This window comes from Gadus morhua, chromosome 4, assembly GCF_902167405.1.
Source record: "Gadus morhua chromosome 4, gadMor3.0, whole genome shotgun sequence".
NCBI lineage: Eukaryota > Metazoa > Chordata > Actinopteri > Gadiformes > Gadidae > Gadus > Gadus morhua.
Genome location: NC_044051.1, coordinates 16,648,036 through 16,666,956, shown reverse-complemented (window position 1 = coordinate 16,666,956; position 18,921 = coordinate 16,648,036). Strand labels below are relative to the sequence as shown.

The 18,921-nt window shown below is 44.2% G+C and overlaps 1 protein-coding gene across 2 annotated transcripts in view; it reads right to left on the bottom strand.

Annotated features, from left to right (window-relative positions):
- Positions 1-19: 19 nt before the first annotated feature.
- The window catches only part of kcnn2 (potassium calcium-activated channel subfamily N member 2), a 24,776-nt gene continuing 5,874 nt past the window's right edge, over positions 20-18,921 (bottom strand). For both annotated transcript variants that reach the window (XM_030353539.1, XM_030353538.1), the window contains 7 exons: positions 14,230-14,648; positions 13,528-13,669; positions 12,741-12,851; positions 11,822-11,949; positions 8,988-8,996; positions 5,972-6,041; positions 20-2,118 (listed from right to left, as the gene is read on the bottom strand). In XM_030353539.1, the coding sequence (XP_030209399.1) occupies positions 1,843-2,118; positions 5,972-6,041; positions 8,988-8,996; positions 11,822-11,949; positions 12,741-12,851; positions 13,528-13,669; positions 14,230-14,648 (1,155 nt within the window). In that variant the 3' untranslated portion in view covers positions 20-1,842. The remainder of the gene's footprint in view (positions 2,119-5,971; positions 6,042-8,987; positions 8,997-11,821; positions 11,950-12,740; positions 12,852-13,527; positions 13,670-14,229; positions 14,649-18,921) is intronic.

The window sequence follows — 18,921 nt, the reverse complement described above, 5'->3', positions numbered from 1 at the left end:
ACACACACACACAATGAACTTCACCAGACAGTATTATTTTATTGTTTAATATCTTATTCGCATACAGTATAACCTCTCATTGGTTTCTATGTTGCTGGAGTTCCTGAACTGAACATCTATAATCCTTGTGGTATTTGGTTTTTGACTGACTGGTTAACCTAATGAGTCGGTTGTGCTAAAAACATGGTTGGAGAATGGACTGGACAGGTGACCGTCACCAGAGAAGTGATTCACTAAAATGCTCTTAACAACTGTTGTCTAAATACTGTTTAAGGGTCGACATGGAGAGAGTTTAGACGAGCTTGTGAAGTTTCAGAAGTTTGGTTTAAGATACAGTATATTACCAGGATCATTCTTAGCTGTTGGGTAGGATAAAAATTACAGGCCACACAAAACTATCAACTTAAAACCGTTACATTCAACTTTTTTTTTTTTTACCAACAATGAAGTCCGATGTATTTGATATGAATGATATCTGAAATAAAACACGACACATTATATGATTAGGCTGTTGAGGTCAGATGAACCAAATAGATGTCCTTATCATATTTTAACCCCTGTCCGATATGTTGACACATATGCAATATATGCTGACACTGTCCATTTGTACCCCTCATTATCTCGTGGTTTTGCTGTTCTTGCAAGAGGTGTGCTTCTCCCGTTGAAAATATAAAAATATGTTTTTTTCTTAAAAGGTAGATGTGGTTTTGGTAACATACTTCTCAGCATATTGTTGCCCGGCTGAGGGGGTGACAGTTAGCATAGATGGCACAGGACAGGGGCTAAGACATTCACGTTACATTGAGTTGGTTTGCATTTCAGTTGACCCCGGCAAGGAACTGCTTCCTCGTTGGAAACAACCCCTTTCAACCAATCAGCCATTAGCTGGAGAAACAAGATAATAAACCCATGCCCAAACATCTCTAATGTTTGTCTTTTCATCAGCAACGCATCCTTATAATAATACGTCAGTCAGCATTGAAGTGCATTGATTAAAAAGTAAGTGCAAGTACAGATTCCGATGCATTAATTCTGACTAGAGGATTAAATTGTTTAGCAATGTCTCCCCAAAAATAGTCATTCTAGTGGGGCACTCTTGACATGGAAGACCGCTATAGTAGGGGTTAGTGTTGTATTCTAACCTAAAAGATATATGCATTTCCCCCCCATCCTCATTACAAGCTTCATAAGGTTTCTCTGAGTGGCAGAGTGGAGGATGGTCTTCTGCCTTCTTGTGGTCACGTTAGTCCAGCGTTTTATTTTCCTCAAGAGAAGTGTTACTGTGAAGCTCTCTGGCTAACAGGCTGCCCGGTTTCTCAGTTTACTTTGAGGAACACTGCATCTGATTCAAGCCAGAAAAAAGCACAAAAAAGAGTCTGTGGAAAGCACTATTTTAGTGCAATATTTTCACACGTGGTAACCTCGCTACCTAGAACTGGCTATACCTCTGCATAGAGATGGAGTTGTGTCGTCTTCCCATCGGTTCCTTTTTTTAAATAAAGGTTGATATTTGACTGAGGACAGCGCCATTATTCGCGGTCAAGTCACCAGTGGATAACAACTCTGCTTTTGAGGTAATAAAAAATAAATAACAGCATGAAGTTATCCATTGTGAGAACGCATCGTATGTGCATCACAATCCGATCTCTTGATTCTGTCATCAGAATTTTTGGGATAAAACTTACTGAAACCATAAGGCTTTACGATAAATGCAACTCGGCCATATGATGGCAAACGTCTCCAGCAGTGGAAGAGACCCCCACCCCCCTCCTCCTCCTGCCCCTCCTCCGACACCTCCTGCGGCTGCACCTCCTCCTCCTCCTCTTCCTCTTCACGGGACCCTTAGCTGCTCTCAGAGGAGGTGGGCGGGGCCGTGGAGGACGAGCGCCTCCGCGACACCGACTGCGAGCGGTCGGGGCTGTGTTTGTCGTAGGGTTGCAGCTGCACCTCCAGGAAGTCTCTGTGCTGCTGGCTGATCACCTGACTGATGAGCCCCGGCAGAGCCTGCAGGTTGCCTAGCAACGTCTCCAGCTTGGCCTCCAGCAGCGCTATCCTCTTCTCCATGTCCTCCCCGCGCTCGTTCAGGTCCGATATCATGTCGTACATGACGTTCTGGGTCTGGGAGATAACAAGATAGAGGAGAGAGGGAGGGAGAGAGGGAGAGAGGGAGAGAGAGGGAGAGAGGGAGAGAGGGAGAGAGAGAGAGAGAGAGAGAGAGAGAGAGAGAGAGAGAGAGAGAGAGAGAGAGAGAGAGAGAGAGAGAGAGAGGGAGAGTACACAGTGTTATCTCTTCCCAGTTAGGGGTTCAGATATGGATTGGTGAGGGTCATTGTGTTGGGCTGAAGGATTTCTTTGCATATTTAGCCACAAACACATTCTTTGTATATTTAGGCCCATTTCCCATCCTTAAATTACATGAAAAGCTGAATTTCTGAAATAGTTGTGTAGTTTGACCGTGGCCTGCTTTGCCTCTCCATTCTTCATTTTGTAAGTGAACTTCTGGCACGTATTTGTTGTGGAATTTAAGCAAAATGTGCAAAAGGGGGGAAAGATTGCTTTCTGTCTATTTCCAGTCAGACTATACAAAAGTCAAAACAAGTATGCTAACTACTAAACATTTCAGGGATGACCTTAGAATGTCAGTGGAAACACCAGGCTTGAAATTCAACCAATGATATCCTAAACCCTACGCACGCAAGCAAACAGACACGCAAACACACAACAGAGGGTTTTTTTCCACCGATACACAAACGAATGGATCAGGAATTATCAAATCCATTATCAATGTTAATACCACTCCAAAAAATATAATACAGAACAAGAACAGAGCTTACATATCCTAACAATATAATAACAATAAAAAAAAAACAGATTGCGCATTGCGAACAACACATGGCGATACCTAAATAAACATAAATATACTGTCAACTAGGCTATTCGTAACTTTATTTCGCCATTTCTTGCATCAGAAACACCCGGGGAGTTTCAAACACAACAATGTTGTGCTAGGAACTGTCCGAGCTCCCCCCCTATAATGACAAACAATTTACGATTGATTGATTCTAAACAATGAACACCATTACGACCAATAACATTCTAAAGCTCTTATACTTCAGAAAGGGAAGCAGTCATTGCGATGGGATGTCCAGAGACCCTCTTATAGGCTTACTCCAATGTAGCAAGGATTCAAGTCATTGTGCTAATTCGGGATTAACCAATACATTTGAGAAGTCTAAAATGCTTTATTTTTTCTACAGATTTGAAACTCTTATTTAAGCCATTTTTCTCTCACTGAGCAACAGATTATCCTTCTGGTGTTACGCAACAAAGACTTTTGCTAATATTTGATTGTATCAAACTAGTGAGCGTTAGAATTTTGTTTCAATATAGTGACCTCATTTCTTGTTTACATTTTCAACTCTCAGTATCTCATACAGTTAGAAATAGTGTTAAATTGAGAAGTTGAATAGGATTTCAGAAGTGGGACAAAGGAGGGGGGAGAAAGGCGGTTAGCAGTCATCACTTGCCTTGTACCTTCTCGTGTCTGGAGTGACGGACAGTCTAAAATACTGGGGTCATGATGGTTCATACATAACCACTAAATAGGGCTCTTTAGTGTGCTTATCAGTAGATGCTTATACATACTTATTAATATGGAGTTCCCTGGTGATGGAGGTAGAATTTTTTTTATTAATGGAATGGAATACGAATTTCATTTAATTATAAAGTCATTTAATTATAATATATATTATTTTATTTGGGAATATTTTTAAATTGCCAATATTTAATTAGACATTCATATAAAGATTCAAATTTAGCCTTAAGTGGTGATGTTACTTGACTGTCATAACATTTGTCAAGTTAAATTAAACGTGTTTATTGAAATGCTTATGCTTCTAGTCAACTAGGTCTTATTATGCTTCTAGCTATCTAGGTCTCATCAGGCTTCAAGTTAACTAGGTCTCATTATGCTTCTAGTTAACTAGGTCTCATTATGCTTCTAGTATAGATCTCATTATGCTTCTAGTTAACTAGGTCGAATTTTGCTTCTAGTTAACTAGGTCTCATTATGCTTCTAGTTAACTAGGTCTCATGGTGCTTCCATCTAGCTAGGTCTCATTATGGTTGTTGCTATCTAGGTCTCATTTTAGTTCTAGACATCTAAATTCCCCCAAAATTATTTAAGATATTTTAAAGCGGAAAAAGGGATGCAGTGAACCGGGAGGAAAGCCTATTTTCGTTTTAAGCATGGGTTGTCATTGCCCCTGTCGTTGGACTGTGTGCAGGCTGTTAGGTTTAATATCTGTAACGTTAGACAGACTGGGTTCCTGTGAGTAGGCCTAATTAACGTTTCAGGAATGCCGCCGGCCTGTCCGGTTACTCATCAATTCGCATTGAACTCAATTACTAAACAAATTAATAAATATGGATCAAAATTACTGATCAGACTGGCCAACGCACAGTGTCATTCTTTTTTTCATAGCTTGTTCCACCTTCTGTTCTGGTGTCATGTTGTCGAGAGCGACGTGGTGTGAGAGGAGCGCGTTTAAAACTAATGAGCGGACATAAAACCCCCGCAGGCAGGAGGATAGAGTGCAGTAAAGCAAGGGGCTGACGTGTGCAACGAGCAGGGGACAGAGTTGCTGGTGCAGGCACATATGTACGATTGTTATTGATCCACAGCTATCCGTATCGCAAAGCCATAACCACTAGAGCTACCAAATCCCTTTTAACGAGACAACAATTTGAGGCGAAAAAAAAACCTTGCACAAGCCCATCCAGTTGCTCTCCACGATGGATACAGTAAACTCACACGAGAGAAATATTCCCCAGCAACGCTATTATCTTTAAGTGTGTTGAGAATAGCAATAAAACAGAACTCATAATGTATTCTAAAAATAGACGATGTGCGGGGCCTGATAATAACGGGATACATTTTAATTTGAGGGGTTTCTAAATGGTACTGCAGTGGCTATGCAGCTGCCAAGAATATTTCAGTCTTTGTGTTAGCTCTAACTATCCTCTGGGGAGCCCAGAGACACGAGGAAGAAGGCTTACAGTGCCCTCTCCTGGTCAGGGACCCTCATGAAAACGATGAAAATGGGCTAGGTGGGTTGAATGGTGGTCACAGGCTGAATGAATCTTATCGCGCCAGTCCCTCTGGAGTTGCTGCGTTCTAGCACTTGGGTGACTGTCCAGTGTTAGCCAGTATCTTTCATAACACGTTGGCAACTGGATCAGTGAGGACATTTGAATGTCAAAGCACTTCTGCCCCTTCTCTCCCCTCTCTCTTCCCCCTTTATCTTCCCTATAGTCCCTCTTTGCTCTCTGTCTCCCCCCTCCCCCCCTCTGTCTCCCGCTCTACTGGCTGAATCATCGGATCTCGGCGTGTCTCCCTCTCCAGGTTACTGTTTCTGCTGTGTCAGGCTGGCTCTTCGCCCGGCCCAGTTCCCTTTCTCTCTCTTTCTCCTGTAAGGTGTGTCAACTTCTGTTTAGTGCATCTGGACACAAACCTAACGTGATGCATTAGCTGTGGCACTCGGTCGTAACACACTGAAGAAGTTATTCTCATTTAATCTCTCTCTTTCTCTCTCTCTCTCTCCCTCTCTCTTGGGGAAAATACCTGGAAAGTGAGGATGGGATTTGGCTTTTGTCCAACCAACATGGGGGTTATTTCAGACATGTCGCATCACAGAATCTCTTTGAATGAAAGCACGTGGAACTCATACATCAGCGTTATACCTCATTGCTTTTCGTACAGTCATGAACGGAAAAGCCTGTCTGTTTATTTGACACCTGTAGACTTTGATTGTATCACGGGACACAGTTAAGAGAGTGGATTTGCATGCATTTCAAAATCTGTCCCACCTAGCAACCAGCGTTTTTTTCTTTTTTTGCAGCAGTAGCAGCAGCACATACTGTGGTAGTGTGGACCTCATAAACCAAGCAGTAAACTGTGAGTCTAGCTTACCTTGGCCAGGTCCACTAGTGAGTTTGCTTGGTCATTCAGCTTGCGTTGCTCCATTTTAACACTTCTTAATCTGAACACAAGATTCATTCAGAACCCAAATGAAAACAAAAAAAGGGGGCTATTTAGAATTGACCAAACCATTTGGTGTGCACATACAGGCCATACACACACGGAGGAATCTCCCAGGACATGCACATGGGGGTGTGTAGAGAAATGCAAGGGATTGCAAGGTTCTGGTTGGTTCAGCTTCATGCAAGTGGAGCGGTCACGGAGAGGAGTAAAGTAAGATCAAACCCAATTCAATGTCCTCCGGAAGTTACGCCAGAGAGATGATGCTGTCTAATGTATTACGAGCAAACAATATATAAATATATTGTTTATATAAATACAAAAAATATAGGAAGTAATGACAAAGAAATCGGGAATATGCACTTAATATTGGCAAGCATTTCCAAATTTGAATGGGTGAATTATGGAGTTTCAAAGCCACCTACGTCAAGCATAGGTTTGTTTAGCAGCTAATTGTACAATGTTTCTAGTTGTTATAGCACTTGAATGCAAAAATAAACAAAAAAAGAATCTAATAATCAAAATCAAGATATTTCTAGGTTAGCTATGAGGTGCATTAATGTGAGTCGTTGGAATTTAAATTCATGTCGTTTTCTAGTCTAATCAGGCTTTCATCCAAATGTTTTGATTGTGACAAGTGTTTCAAACTGAAGGCGGGGGGGGGGGGGGCAATTCATTTAAATAATGGAGTTTTATATATAAGTATGGGTAAAAGAAACACACCTAATTCAAACCATACACCCTTAATCAAACCAAACACCCTTAATCAAACCAAAGCACTTGAAGTAACACCAGAAGATGGTTGTGATTCGGACGCACGCATTGAGAGGAAACAGAAGAAGAAGGACCTCCTTAAAGACGCGCGGCTAACAGCTCGTCATGCAGTTCAGGGTCTCTTCCGCGCGGCTCATACAGGCAGACGTTGAGCGTAGATGATAGCTAAGAAACCATCAGAGGGTGTCCCATATGAAGATGACAAAATGTGTCCCGTCTCGTCCCTACGACTCACGAGGGAACCCGACGCTACGCCAATGCACACACTCCAAATAAATAAATAAGTTGAGTGGAGAATGCATTTAGCGTAAGTAGCACTTCCATTAACAGGATCATATATCAGATTAAAGACACCAAATGAAGGGCCCGTCTGCGATGGTGTGGGAGGTATTTCATGTTCAATGGCAGGCGTGGTTGACATCGGGCCTGTTAAGGAGGTCTACATTTCACGGCTGGATGACCAATAGTGGAGTGACTGGTCGGGGTCAGCGTGTCCTCTCCGTTACGTCCACATGTCCTTTTGTGTCTGTGACTCATCCGCCTGCTTTGCATTCTCCCCGAGAGCTCTAACTCCCCTCTTCATCAGGTTAAAACGCGCCCATGGTCAATGGCTGCTTATCCTTCACTCAGGGGGCAATCTCAAATAGTGCTCTAAAACGTCTGCTTTCTCTCTCTCTCTCTATCCATCATTATCATGACCTTTGTTTAACTATTTAGTGGGCAGAGAAGTGTGTGTTTTGCGGGCTTTTCCACGCTCAACTCCTCCTCTAATGGTTCTGTTGCGATTGCTAAGCGCTCTCATCGTTCTCCTGCAGTGTTACAGCAGCGTATCTCTCTCTGTCCCATCGGTGTGTTCCCCACATCCACTGAAGCCCCGGGCTAAACAGACCAGCACACACACACACACACACACGCAAATGCACACACACACACACACACACACACACACACACACACACACACACACACACACACACACACACACACACACACACACACACACACACACACACACACACACACACACGATTACTCAATCATCCCCGTTCCTCTCTTCTCTCCCTGCCGTTCTTTCGTCTCATCGGGTAGGATCAGGATCGAGGGGGGAGACACAGGCCTGTTGGATCAGTAACTAAGCCGGGGCATCGGCTATCTCCTGCCAAGACTGGTCCGAATGTCCTCCAACAAATTGTTAGGACATCTGCCTGCATGCTTTGGTGTGTCACCCCCAACACCACCGACGCATGCAGACATTCTGCGCTACTACCATCACTCACGTCTAAGCTAGCTCCTGTAACACCTGCCACTGGGTTTCGAAGCAGACCCAATTATCAACAGTGAGCGAGTGCGCGCCTTCAGGCTACGATGTCGTCCAAGAGAGAAATGGAGGGGGAGATGTGTCTGCAGATGTAGTCGTAACAGGCGTTAGAAACTGGTTCCACAAGCCGAAAGATGACCCCTGAGCCCCAGATTCATAGCACGCGGCCGCTAAGTGCTAGGTGGCACAACCCCGGGAGAGGTGACGCATCACCAAGGTCATGTCATAGTGTGTTGGGGGCCTCTCCTGGTGAGCTCTAGACGTCATCCTTCGGTACGTGAAAGCAGAGTTGATTAGAGTTTAATCAGTGGCTTTCTGATTAAAGATTCAGATAGTTCATCACATTCATGCAACAATGGAAAGAAAAACACCCTCCTTCACAGATAATTGAAATTCATGTGATTTGTTATTGTTAGTGCATTAGTCGTAATGGATGCTTGTGTTTAAAAATGACCTGGTGTGTATTTAGTAATAATACTTATTGTTTGGACGGCCTGTCTCTTAATGGTGTTGGGATTGTCTTTGTCTTAAATTGTCTTAAAATAATGTGTTTCAGTGAATGAAGATCGTTTGGAATGCCGCTTAGCATAGCTGTGTGACTTCACTACAAAACATAACAAGCATTGTGTGTGGTATTCCTGGTCCAAAGAATGCTACTTTGCTTCACTTGATGAAAACCAAAAGAAACTAGAGACATTAAACTGTATGGTTTAACGGCCGGAAGCGGTCGTCTGGTATGAATTTCACTTATCAAACGTGAGGGAGTGTCGTTTTTAAGTCTCATTATTGGGGTTGTAAGACAAGCTGTCCTCAGCATGCACACTCCGTGTTGCTACAGGCGAGGCGACCACTTACTTCCGAGCTCTATTGCATTGTGTCGACACAAACAGGAAACAAAAAAGGAAACATGAAGTAGACAAATGAATTATCAACAACATCAGCTCAACATGATCGATATATATATTCACAGAAAACCATCCCCTCAATGTCTAGCTGCTGTAACCTGTAACTTCCCCCTCAGTCGTGACTAGACAGGGACTTTTACTGGGAAAACCTAGAGATGCCCAAACCACTCACAGTGCCATTTTTATATGCCAGAGGCAAATAAAGCTGCAGTGATTCGTCTGTTCACAGGTTGAGACTGTGTGGGAGGACAGTCGGTCGGTCGTGAGGCGTTCAAGGTTACAATGCAGGGGAGCCTGGTAGTTGTAGTCCTATACGTTGAAGAGGAGGTCCTGGTAGTTGTAGTCCTTTAGGTTAATAGAGGAGGTCCTGCTAGATAAAGGAGGGAGTGTAGATAGGGTTCGGGGACGAGGTTACATTGGAGGGGGTCTCGGTAGAAGCATGGATGAGGTTTTATAGATCTAGTCCTTTTCCCGTTGGGCGGACTACGTGTCGGGACAAACATGATGGATGCTATGGTTTGTGGCCTCCCCGCACATCTGGTGTCAGGATTTATGGGTGCAAGGTAGTGCTAGCACCTTGGTTTGAGCCCGGAGTCGGCCAGGTCCCGCTCCCAGGCTTTAATCAAAGCTATCGTGTCAAAACACGAGTGTGGTACATGGGGTGGTGTGGTTGTCTGTGTGTCTGTGTGTGTGTGCAGGAGAGGAGGCTAAAGCCTCAGCCGACTGTAATCAAAGCTATAAATACAGTACAATATACTCCCTCAGGTGCCAGGCGAAATGCAACTGCTCCAACTGGTCGGCCGAACATCGTCTCAGTCAAACAGTAAAGAAACGTCCATCATGAGGATGGGATGGCTGAGCGGCTGTCCTGGGGTGGAAGGACCTTGTTCTTTTTCAAAGACAGCAATAATTGTGTTTTTGTTTTAGTATCTCATCTGAACACCTCTTAGTGGATTTAACTTGTTTTCACATGTTAGGCTGTCTGGGGGTTGGGGGTTGAAGGTGTTAGTGTGGCACGCAAGACCGTTGTGGCACAAAGCTAGTGTAGCGCGAGGCTGGTGTAGCATGAGAATAGTGTAGCACAAGGCTAATGTTGCACTTGGTTAGTGTAGCACAAGGCTCGTCCAGCATGAGGCTAGTGTAGCCGACTGGTGTAGCGCGAGGCTGGTGTAGCACGAGGCTAGTGTAGCACACGACTAGTATAGCATGAAGCTCGTGTAGCATGAGGCTTGTGTAGCATGAGGCTAGTGTTGCACAAGACTAGTGTAGCATGAAGCTTGTGTAGCATGAGGCTAGTGTAGCATGACGCTTGTGTAGCATGAAGCTTGTGTAGCATGAGGCTGGTGAGCAGCAGGTTTGTGGATGCAGGTTACAGCAGCAGACATCAGCCCGTTACTAAGTGTGGTTTATCCTCCTCATGTCTTTTAAACAAACAAGAAGATTCATGAGCAAAACAAAGTTGCAAACAGAGCAGACCACATAGCACACCTATACATATAAAAAATACAGAAAATAGAACAGGCAAATCGGCAAAACTTTACAATAATAGCACATTCATTATTAATGAACATTAGTTAATGTAGTAATAATCATTAATCATCAATCATTAATAATTAATTAATTAAAGTAATGATGAATCATTATTATATAAAGTTAGCATACGGGTTAGGGTTAGGTTTGGTGAAGGTACGCAACAACATGACTTTAGTTAACATGAACGTGAATAACATTGGTTAATTATTACTAGACCATGAGTTAACTGTTAATTAACTATAACTTGATGATCATTACGGCATTAACTATTGGTAATTTATGGTTAAGTAATGTACCCTTATTGGAACGTTTTACCGATAAAACAAAGCTAACAGTAAACAATTTCACTGGAATTTAGATTTCTATCAAAACAAAAAAACGTAGGAAATACATTATTTAGAACTCATAACTCAGCTCTGTTGTTTTCAGTGACAGTTTTTAATACATGGCATCTAACGGAGCAGCACTCTGTGTGTGTTTCTGTGTGTGTGTGTGTGTGTGTGTGTGTGTGTGTGTGTGCTGTCGGCGTCGGTGCAGGAAAAAGAAGAAGCAGGTCAAACTAAAAAATCAATAATGTCCTGGAGTTAGAGCACAGTTGAAGGATCCCAGGAGACCCACTAAGAGACTAGCTGACAAGTGAACTTGGGACCAGCCGAGAGAGAGAGAGAGAGAGAGAGAGAGAGAGAGAGAGAGAGAGAGAGAGAGAGAGAGAGAGAGAGAGAGAGAGAGAGATGTGTGTTCCCTCCACCTTGCTGTGAAACACACAGCGTTCCAAGAGAGGGGTTGGGACTGAGAGGAGTAGAAGGATAATAAAGACAGAAATAAATACGTAAATGAACACAAAATCAAACTTAAAAAAGGAAGGAAGAGATAAAAAGCCAAAAGAATGATTACGCCCAAAGACATAAAGGCGTCCCTTTATGATTATGACTATAACACCTTTTGCTAAATTGCCAAAATATTTGACTAAATATTGCTTTCCTTCTAAGTTGAACTTGTTACGTTATTCAGGTCGGGTGAAACCTATGGACACCAGTACCACATGGCTCCACGTCATGGAGGCATACTTCTGCTACAGGTGTCAAACAATTCAGATCTCAGGTCTGTGAACCCGGGGGCGTCAGCGAACACGCTGACAGGACAGCAGGGGTTACAGGGCTTCCTGTAACCACGGAAGCCCTGTAACGGTGGGCTCACACGGTGGGCTCACGGTGGGCTCACGGTGCTCAGGGCTAAGAACGGGGCACCTACTGGTGAATGGCTTGCAGGAACTTCCTCTGGTGCTTGCGGACCCGGGCGTGGTCCATCTTCCGCACCAGCTTGGTGTTCTTGTAGATCAGCCACGTCTCCCTGAGAACATTCGCCGCCGTGTTTTTCACCTGTGGAGGAAAACAACAAGAGGCCGTTTCAGCTTGAAGGGATGGGCAGCGGGATGTGTATCACTTCACACCTACCAAATATCTTAAATGTATCTAAAGTATATATCTATACATAGAAACACTACCATTCACCCAGATAATTTCATGTTTTCCATGAAAACTCACACTTTTATTCAACAGCTTTCAGCTGTGCTAATATAATTACACAGGAGTGATGATTGCTGGAAATGGACGTTTCCAGCTAAAATAGTAATTAACTACATTATCAATGTCTAGACATTAGACTAAATGAAATTTAGAACAGTAATGTGTATATATAATATTTTGTTATGAATATATATAATAAATATACATACTCAGAGTCGGCTAACAAACTTAAGACTTCATTACCGTGCTTATTTTATTCTGGTCACCAGTGCTAATTACATTATTTGATTCACCTGTGTTGATCATAAATTTAGTTCACATGTGTAACTTACTGGATTTGGTTCCCCCTGTGTTAATTACTCTGTTCGATTTAACTGTGTTCCTGGCTTTCAGTTTTTCCAGTTTCTGTCCCTTGTGATCTGTTCTCTGTGTGTTTAAAACATCGTTCTGGTGTTCAGTTCTCCCTTCTTGCTTTTTATCCCTGTGATTGGATTCACCCAACCGTTTCGATATCACATTATAAATAAAGTTACAAATAAATTACATTTTGTTAGGTTTTGTATACCTGTATTGAACTAGGGTCTATAACAACAGGCATCTTCTACAAAACGTTTTTTATCAGTAACCTAAACAGGGGCACTTACTCTTTTTGTTAGCTGTGTGTCCATCATGAAGTTGTGGACGTGCTTCTCAGCTTTGGTTAACTCCAGCTTCTTGGCCACCACAGCCACCACCAGGGCAGTGCAGCCGGCCCCCTGCAGAACAAGCACTGTCAACTCTCCATCCATTTACTTAGAACCGCCGAGTTTTCCTGAGCTCACAGTTTCCTGTCAGAGTGCCGGTTATGAATGGCTTTGCCTCAGTGTATTTAGACAATTAAAAATTCAGCATCAGGCCCATTTCTCAAATGTTGGCAGAAACTAAAACAAAACAAAACACGCACGCAAACATGCATGCACAAAAACGCACACACACACACACACACACACACACACACACACACACACACACACACACACACACTCACACACACACACACACACACACACACACACACACACACACACACACACACACACACACACACACCCACACGCATAAACACCCACACAACCTCTCACACACACACACACACACCCACGCACACACACACACACACACACACACACACACACACACACACACACACACACACACACACACACACACACACACACACACAAACACACACACACAACCCCTCACACACACACATACACATACACACACACACACACACACACACACACACACACACACACACACACACACACACACACACACACTGTGAGTACTCTGAAAAAACACGATACTGGACATATATATTTGAGAGGTACTGTATGTGCATGTGATGTATAGAGAGACTAGTAACATGTCATCACCACTCCTCACCATGATGCCTGTGAGGAGGCACACTCCCTTGCCACAGTACGTGTTGGGGACCATGTCCCCATATCCGATGGTGAGGAATGTGATGGAGATCAACCACATGGCTCCTAGAAAGTTGCTGGTTATGTCCATGTTGTCGTGGTATCTGTACAACAAACCAAGGAAACCTCACCGTTACTGCACAGGATACACATCTTCAACCACAATCCTATACACAACATAATACATCAAACAGACACCTGGTAGCCTTTCCAATCGCTTTCATAAATTATAAAACAGCTGAGGGAATAACTCAGCATAGCCCAGCCAGGCATGGACTAAGAGCATCTGACACCCCTAAGCTAAGCACCACTATACTACATATATATATATATGTGTATTTTTATTTTTATATTTTAAATTCTTCTTACAATTAGAAATTTCGATGGAGTGCTATACTGTGTAGACCAGTACACAATAGATCATAATCATAATCTAATCATGTCTAAATGTATACATATACTTTATCCTTTACCTATACTTTGGTGCTACGATGAGGCTATACTAGTGAGACGCAAGGCATAGATAACACATTGTGAGGAAGAAGGTAAGACCCATGGGCAAGATATCACAAGCTATACTGTTTTACTAGTGAGCTAGCTAGCAGCAATGTAGCATGAGATGGGGGGGGGGTGTGTGTGAGGGGGGGGGGGGGGGGGGTCTAACCTCTCGCAGGCCCTGACGGTCCAGGCGGCGATGATCCACAGTGAGATGGTGAAGACCAGCAGCACGGTGCCGGGGCAGATGGTCATGAGCGTCTTCATGACGAAGCGCGTGTTGAAGTTGATCTTGTTGAGCGCGCCGATGCTGCGCGACGAGGCGTCCGTGAACAGCTTGCTGTGCAGCAGCATGACGCGGGCGATCAGGTACAGCCGCAGGAACATGGGGATGGAGAGGATGATGTCCACGTCGGCGTCCGTCTTGGAGGCCATGTAGGTGAAGGCCAGCCGCGCCGTCCAGGTGAAGGTGTAGTTCCCCGGGATGGGGTGGATGGCACACACCAGGATCTCCAGGCAGATGAAGAAGATGCGCTCGTACGTCATGGCGATGCGCCAGTCGTCCGCCGCATTGTCCACCATGAACAGCTGCGGGAGGAGAGAGCACAATACCATCACCATTAATGTTATATTACTGTATTTTTATTACTATGACTATGTTTCAAATCTTTATTATGGTACATTGTTCTTTGCTGGATTGTGTTCTTCTTTGGAAAAAAGTTGACAAAAAAAGTCTAGAAAGAAGCAAAAAGCGTCACGTGTCATTAGCGCTCTGGGAGCATATGGCTGTTGGAGGGACATTAGTGGAATGAGGAGCCGGGCTGCGGGGTACGGCCAGCTGAACAGCAGCCGTGAGGCTGGCGTCTCAGCCTCCAAAGCATAACTCTGATTAGAACATCTGTCGCATGTAGCACGCACTAGCTAGCCTCTTTCTACTGCCAGGCCTCTAGCAGACGCTAGCTAGCCTCTTTCTACTGCCAGGCCTCTAGCAGACGCTAGCTAGCCTCTTTCTACTGCCAGGCCTCTAGCAGACGCTAGCTAGCCTCTTTGTACTGCCAGGCCTCTAGCAGACGCTAGCTAGCCTCTTTCTACTGCCAGGCCTCTAGCACATGCTAGTATGACCTCTTTCTAGTGCCAGGCCTCTAGCACCCTCTAGCATGGCCTCTTCCTAGCACCTTGCCTTGAGTATAGACTAGCTGGGCCTCTACCTACTGCGCAACCTCTAGCACACGCTAGCTAGCCCCTTCTTACCAACAGGCCTTTAGCACAGGTTAGCGTGGCCTCTTTCTACCTGGTATCTTTCTCATCTTAAAAAAACAACGGAAGCCACCCACACACACACAAACATAAACACACACAGACACGCACACTAACACTGATAACATCTGCCCCCCCCCTCCTTAATAATTTATTTACCCCTTCCACACTTTTATCACTTCCCATCCGATCTCCAGCTTCATAGAGGCGTCTGGAGAGATTCATTGGCCAGCATGTCACTGACCCCCCTCCCCCCCATCTAATTAGAGAGACCAGCATAACTGCTCATGGCCCCTGGCTCCATCAGAAGAAGAAGAAGAAGAAGAAGACGAAGAGATTCCTCATCTCCATTTCCACCTCCTCCATCCCACGCAGATTAAATCTAGCTTTATTAGCCTACGCTGCATTTACAGCATCATGCCTCTCTGTGCGTCTCCCCCCCCCCCCCCTCTCAGCTTGTAAACAGGACGACACACTGCCCGGCATAAAAAAGGAAAATGTTGCTGTCAGCAAAAAAACAAAACAAAAGGAATTCAAGGAAGCTTTCGGGGTTGACGCTGGGTGGTGGAACTCAGAGGTGTGTGTTCGTGTGTGTGTGTGTTTGTGTGTGTGTGTGTGTGTGTGTGTGTGTGTGTGTGTGTGTGTGTGTGTGTGTGTGTGTGTGTGTGTGTGTGTGTGTGTGTGTGTGTGTGTGTGTGTATAGGGGGATGAATTACAGTAACCAACGGCAGGAGACGGCTGCCCCTTGGTTGACTCCTTTTACTACCTTTGGTAACACATATATCTTTTTCACATTTATTTTATCGGCCAAACACGTCATTTGCATTCCTGTTATGCAATTGTTTTCTGCATCTTTTTTTGCATATCATGCGTGGAGGTTCCTTATTGGGAACAGACTCATATACAATTGTTTTATATTTGAATGTGATTTAGAGAGAAAAAGCTGAAATACATCACAGCTGGGTATGTTGCTGCATCATCCTGTGCATAATAAATACTAAATAAACAGTTGGTGAGTAACCAAGTCATGCACCAGAGATTATTATCTTTTGCATAACTCACATCAATGTAGTTTGTTCTGTGTAATGCAAGTGGAAAATAACCAATCATGTTGCATAGATACAAGAAGATTAAAAACAGTGATGAATTAACAATAATTTATCTCTTATGAAGAGGGAGGCCTCGGCCTACTTTGGCCCCTATGGAAATTACTAGACGTATCGACAATCACAAGTTGGTTAGTAGCCTACATTTATCTTTACAATTCTCCACCATTCAAAACACAACATAACTAAATATTGCTACAATTAAATAAGGATACACTGTATACATACATATGGGTAAAATGGCCCCTGATACAGGGTCAAAAGAAGAAGGGAGCTAGTTTTAAATAAGTAACATCCAGCCCCTTGAAGACATCTGTCAGGAGGTGTGTGTAACTCTAACCAGGGTCTGTTAAGCCGTCCAGAGGATTGTAATGGAGACCTGGAAACACAGGCTGTTCCTACTCTGTTTCTACAACTTCATGATAGCAACATAAAATGTAACATTTAATGCTAGTGTGTCAAGCACGGCGCGTTTAACATTAAAGTGACAACAATATCCCTGTCCCAATCATTGACAAGGTTTAGTGACTGATAATAACTTAATTAAACATTTAAAACTCGGGTTACAGAAGGATAGCCTAGGCCTACTTGTTGGCAAGAAGCAATTATGTTAATGCGCCTGAAATACAACACTGTACAGACTCTTACCTCGGACCATCAAGCTGTTAGTGGTGGAGACACAACGTTATGACTGATGACTCGTTGTGCAATCAAACACTTACAGGTCCTTTACAATGGCCATCAACGTTAACTTAAATAAAATGGATCAATTAAATGAATCACTAGGCCCGGTTGGATGGATGCGCTGGATTCAGGGTTTCAAGGATGAATAATGGATATAGGCTACATAGGCCTACGTATACACACTGATAGGTCCTATACATACTTAAGTACATCAAAATAAACGTGCTGAAAACGGACTCCTGAAATAGATCGCCTCCGAAAAAAACCGCTTGTCACGCACCATGAATTATTTTTAACCTGAAGGTTTAAGTGCGAGCAGGTACCAATCAGACAGCAGGGCTACGTCAGGCTAGTTCGGTCAGCTCCCCTGCGCTTCGACGCAGGGTTTTGTCCTGACGCCACGAAAAGAGAAACCTCCGCAGCTTAATCACCGGAGAAGCATCCCGTGCGCTCATTGTAAGGGAAGGCCGCGTCGATGCGGCGGAGACGGGGCCCGCGTCACCACGAGCCGCGCGGTCCCCGGGGCCGTTCCATTACCCACGATCCCTTGTGGGAAGTCCCGCGCGCCGTGGCCCATAGGGTGCACCTCACCTGCACCCGGGGCTGTTTGCGGGGTTTCAGCGCGGCTCAATATAACTAATGGAGTCCAGTTCAATATTTAATCTGTGTAATGTGGAGATGGGAACATATATCTTGAAATCGCTCAATCTCATTAGTGAATTAGGTTGAAAGGTTCGGGCCAATTAGACATGCCATGGTTTATGTATGATATCAAAGCGAGCCACTAAGAGGCCACTTGGCTGAGTAAATCTAAAGTTGTTGAAAATTTGTGGCCATCCAATGTTATTAACTTTCTTTTCATTATTTTGCATTTATTGGTACCCTCCCAACCCCCTACTCCCAAAAATTAAATACCCTCCAAACTTTTCTTAATTGTGATCGTTAGACCGGTTTAATAATTCATGCAACCCCCATCCGTCTTTTTGAAATCAAACACACTGAATCAGATTTGAGACCGCAATCAATGGCGACCGATCGATCAGAGAGATCCCCCTACACGACCCGCGGCCCCTGCTAGACCGCGCGAGCGTCTTACATCCCTGAACGCCTGTTTTGTTCAGTGAAAACAAAGAGGTCAGCGAACCGCACCGGGTCACCCGACACCAGGCCGGCCGCTCCGCAAGACCGCGTCCGGGTCAGATTTGAGAAACCCACAGTATCTCTCCTGCAGTTACACCCAGTATCTCTAACACTTACACCCGACCCCATGGCTGAGGGGGAGGCGGGGAGGGGCGGGGGCTGACTACATACCACACACACACACACACACACACACACATACACAAGTCTGGAGGAGGGACACTTTCTGTATGATATGGAGTTGTGCAACTCGTTTGAAGCTTGCTTTGTCTTATGCTAACATAAATTCTATAATTAAATAAGGGGGATGTGTGTGTGTCTGTGTCTGTGTGTGTGCGCACATCAATGCCTTTAAACGTAGCATCGACTTTCTGTTGCTGATGGGAATGAAAGAGAGACGAACGATGACTTTCATGGGCATGGCTTCAGAGAACTCAGCACTACTGTCTAATACAGTAAAGAGGTACACCGGGCAAGGCCTCCTCGCTAACGGCCTCCCGTGACGGTTCTTTGGTGTGCAACGAGCAGAAACCAAAACTCGCTCCTGAGTGGACAAAAAAAGATGAAAAAACTGGGCTCACTTTTCTGTTTGAAATTGTGGCTGAACTTCATACGTACCGGCTGTCAGGACCGTATCATTTCATTCATGAACAGCTTCTGTGTTTTTTACTTGG